Raw genomic sequence first — 4,078 nt, 5'->3', positions numbered from 1 at the left:
TGAGCTGTGTGGAGCTGCCTGGAGGATTGCTACATAGAAAAGGTATGAAGAACTTCTAGATAACAAGGTGCTGATACTTGAAGGCCTCTGAAGTTTTTGTTGAAGCACTCTGAGTTCATGGCCGTCTCAACTCCAACATGGGGGCATCAATAAATACTGGATAGTCTTGGAGGTGTTTTCCAACCTCAGGGATTCCATGATTTTGATTTCCTATTGCCCAAGAGTGTCTTCCACAGCCAAATGGTGATGATCTGGGGCAAAGACCAAGATTTTGGAGATTGCGGTGGAAACCCCCCCAAAAATGGTACTTCCCTCCCATCTAAGCATGTGGATCCTCAGCTGGCCCAGACAGGGAAATCCTTTTCTTTTGGCCTTCATTTGCTTTTCATTTCTCTTCATTTAAAATATCTAACAATGTGGTAAAAATAAAGACATGGAACTAAGACATGGTTGGGATGACAGGGGACATGGACATGGAGAGTGACATGGGGACACATGGATATTTGGGGGGTACATGGTCATTCATGGGGACACGGGGGGAACACGGGTACAGATGAGGACGTGGGGACAATGACAGGGATGGAAACATTGTGGGGAGACAGCCACGGGTGAGGACAGGGTGGGACATGGCCAGTGACATGTGGGGACATGGCCATGGCCGGTGCCATGGGGGAAACTTGCAGGGGCTGTGGGGGATGCTGGGTTTGAGGGAGCTGAGGGTTCCTGGGAAGGACATGGGGCTTGCTGAGGGCTTTGGGGACCCCAGGCCCAGCGGCTCTGGCTGTGCTGGGAGACCCTGGGGGAGGTTCTGGGGCAGCTGCTCCAGCTGCTCCCTGAGACCAGGGCAAACTTCAAAGCTTTATTGGGAACACTGGGAGCAGCTGGGCAGGGACACAGGGACAGCTCTGGGCACGGGCAGGGGGGACACACGAGGCCCCCAAAATCATCTCGGGGACGGAGCGGGGGGTCCCGGCCGGGCCCGAGGCCACGGGGAGGGGCTGCGGCCGCCGGCGGCTCAGGAGCTCTGTGGGCAGAGAAAAGGGGGTGACACCGGGCTGGGGGGCCCCGGGGGGGCACACACGCTCTGGGGGAGGGGGGACACGACCCCCGGGACCCCCCCTCACCTTTTTGCACAGGCAGAGGCCCAGCCCCAGCGCCAGGAAGACGAAGCCCAACACGAAGCCCCCGATCCCCGTCAGCATCTTGCTGCGGGCGGCGTCCGGCGGCATCTCTGGGGGGTCCAGAGGGGTCAGGACCCCCCAAAACCTCTCACAGACACCCCAAGCCCCTCCAAACTCCCTCTCAGTCTCCCCCAGCACACCCAGGAGCCCTCGAAACCTCCTCCCAATCCCTGCCCGCCCTCCCCACCGCCCACCAAAGCCCCTCCTGGCCCCTCTCACCAGCCCACAGCCCCAAACCGCTCGCCCCCCACCAAAGCCCCACCAAACCCCCCCAAACCTTCTCCCAGTCCCTTCCCAGCCCCTCCACCGCTCCCCCACACCCCTCCCAGTCTCTTCCCAGCACAACCCACCTCAGCCCCAGCCCCGCTTGCCCCTCCCCCAGCTCCTCCCTGCCCCCCCAGCCTCACTCCAATCCCTCCCACTTCCACCCGCCGCCCCCAAACTCCCTCCCGGCGCCCACCAGCACCCCCGGGACCCCACACCCCCCTCCCCAGCATCCTCCCGACTCCTGCTCAGCCCTTCCACAGCCCCCAGCCCCTCTCCCAGGTTCAACCAGGATCTCTCCAGTTCCCTCCCACTCGCTCCCAGCACACGCCAGTGCCTCTGCCAGCCCGGCCAGTGGCTCCCCCGTACCCCAGTGGCGCCTCAGGGGCTGCTCCAGGCTGACGTGCTCCACCTGGCACGTGTAGCTGAGCCCGCGCCGGGGCGGCCTTTCCAGCAGCACCAGCAGCTGGTGGCTCCAGTCCCCGTTGGGGACCACGTCGGTGGCCACCACCTGGCCCGACAGCTCCTGCTGGCCCTCGAACCACCTCACCTGGATGTGGCCGGGGTAGAAATCCATCACGGAGCACAGCAGGCCTCTGGCACTGCCGGCCTGGGAGCTGGAGGGCAGCAGCGAGATGGAAACGCTGGGGGGCACTGGGAGAGAGCGGGGACACACTGGGATCAGCTGGGGGAACTGGGAGAGAGAGGGGAGGGGCGGTGTGGGCTTGGGAGGGACTGGGAATGGACTGGGAGGGACAGGGAGTGGATTGGGAATAGACAGGGAGAGACTGGGGGACACTGGGATGGCAATGACAGAGATGGGAGGGGATGGGGGGCACTGGGAGAGGGGGTCAAAGTCTGGCAGTGTGCTGGGAATTAACTGGGAATAAACTGGGAATAAACTGGGAAGAACTGCTGTTGGACTAGGAGGGACTGGGAATGGACTGGGATGAACTGGGAATGAAGCGCGCGGCACTGGGAGGCGAGTCCAGCGCGGGGCACTGGACACTGCGGGTCTGCCTGGCAACAGATGAGTCATCAGAGAGACGCGCGCCATGATTGGCTGTGAGGCTTCAGCTCCCCTCTGGGCCGGGATGGACATGCCGGGAGCACTGGGAGAGACTGGGGTGGACTGGGAAAGAACAGGGGTCCCTGGTGGGACAGGAGGCTCCAGGGGATGGTCCCAAGGAGGGCTGAGGGCTCTTCGGTGATTCCCAGGGAGGTTTTGAGGGGCTCCAGGGTCATTGCCAGGGCAGGGCCCGAGGGGACACGCTCTGCCCCACGCTCACCTCGGCGCTCCACGAGCAACGGGGTGAAAATCTTGTAGTTGCGCCGGCAGAACAAATCCACCTCAGTCCGCCTTCTCTCCATGATATCTGGTTTGCTGTTCCAGTACCGGGCCTGTTTCTCCCCGTAGGGCGTGTACCCCACGTAGTGCCCCACATCACTGTCGAACGTCGCGTACAGCTCTCGGTTGTAGATGTACCTCAGCACGAACCTCACCTTCTCCGTGCCGTTAATGAAGTGACACTCGAACTTACCCAGAAAGTGGAATATCCCTGGGTGTGCAGGACACAGGTCAGGGGCTGCCCCCCCAGCACCCCCAGAGCTCCGGGGCCACCCCGGATCCCCACCCCGCACCCCCTGTGCCCCACGGCCGCTTCCTTCTTTTACCCTTCCCCCCATTTCCCCTTTACACATCCGCTCCCCTCCCACCTCCAGCCGCACCCAAATTCACTTTTGGAGTCCCACTCCCCCCTTTTTCACCGTTCTCACCCTTTTCCCGCAATCCCCCCAATCCGCTCAGTTTTGGGGTCCCACCCTCCCCCTTGTTCCCCTTCTGCCCCACCGCCTCCCGCCCCCCGCTCACCCGAGAGCTCCGCGCCCGCAGCCGGGGCCGCTCCCAGCACCACCAGTGCCCCCAGTACGGCCCCGGCTGCCGCCCCTCGCCCCATGGCCAGCGCCGGGAGGGGCCGCCAGCCCCAAAGCAGCAGAGCTGAACTGAGAGTAATAACGCGGAACGGCGCGGGGTCATTACCTACGCGCTCTGTGATTGGTCGGGCGTGGTTTTCCGACGCCGTTTCATTGGCTGGGCTTGTTTCTGTGTGAGTCGCGATTGGCTGGAGGTGTTTATTGCGCGCTCCCATTGGCCGGTTCAGTTTTGGACCCTTTTTTCAGAAGCTCTACCCAGCAACTGGTGAGTCACAAGCAATACGCACTCTGATTGGCTGGAATTTCTCCAGGCTCTGTTTTTTTCGGGCTCTTGCTGTCAAGTCCCGACCCGCAGCGACGCCGCGCTCCCATTGGCTGAGCGCTTTTTGGGGCGCTGCTCCCCCACTCCCGCTCCCCCCAGTTCCCGCGGCTTTTCTGGCACCGGCCAGAAATTTTCTGGCACCGGCCCTTCCCAATTTCCCGGGATCCCGAGGAGCCATGGATGGAGCGCGGAGCCTCCCCTGGCTGCTGCTGCTGCTGCTGGCCCTGACCCTGCCCGGAATTTGGGGGGTCCAAGGTGGGGTTTGGGGGGTCCTGGAGCCGCGGGGTTGGGATTTGGGGTTCCCTGGAGCTTTGGGAGTGTGGGGATGGAGGGGGTTAAGGGGGTCCAACCCTGGGATTCGAGACTTTTTCGGGATTTG

General features: G+C 62.6%; 1 protein-coding gene across 1 annotated transcript; it reads right to left on the bottom strand.

The window, feature by feature from the left end:
* Positions 1–1,124: 1,124 nt before the first annotated feature.
* LOC310923775 (class II histocompatibility antigen, B-L beta chain-like) lies at positions 1,125–3,545 on the bottom strand (the record flags this gene model as incomplete). Its single annotated transcript, XM_083885707.1, has 4 exons — positions 3,316–3,545; positions 2,735–3,004; positions 1,735–2,099; positions 1,125–1,205 (listed from the first exon to the last, which is right to left on the bottom strand). Coding segments are annotated over exons 1-4 (801 nt in total), but the record flags the coding sequence as incomplete, so codon positions are not given.
* Between the last annotated feature and the right edge of the window lie 533 nt (positions 3,546–4,078).

This window comes from Zosterops lateralis (genome assembly GCF_965231275.1).
Source record: "Zosterops lateralis genome assembly, contig: HAP1_HAP1_SCAFFOLD_312, whole genome shotgun sequence".
Lineage (NCBI taxonomy): Eukaryota > Metazoa > Chordata > Aves > Passeriformes > Zosteropidae > Zosterops > Zosterops lateralis.
Note: the sequence above shows the minus strand (reverse complement) of the source record. Positions and strands in the feature narration are given on the sequence as shown.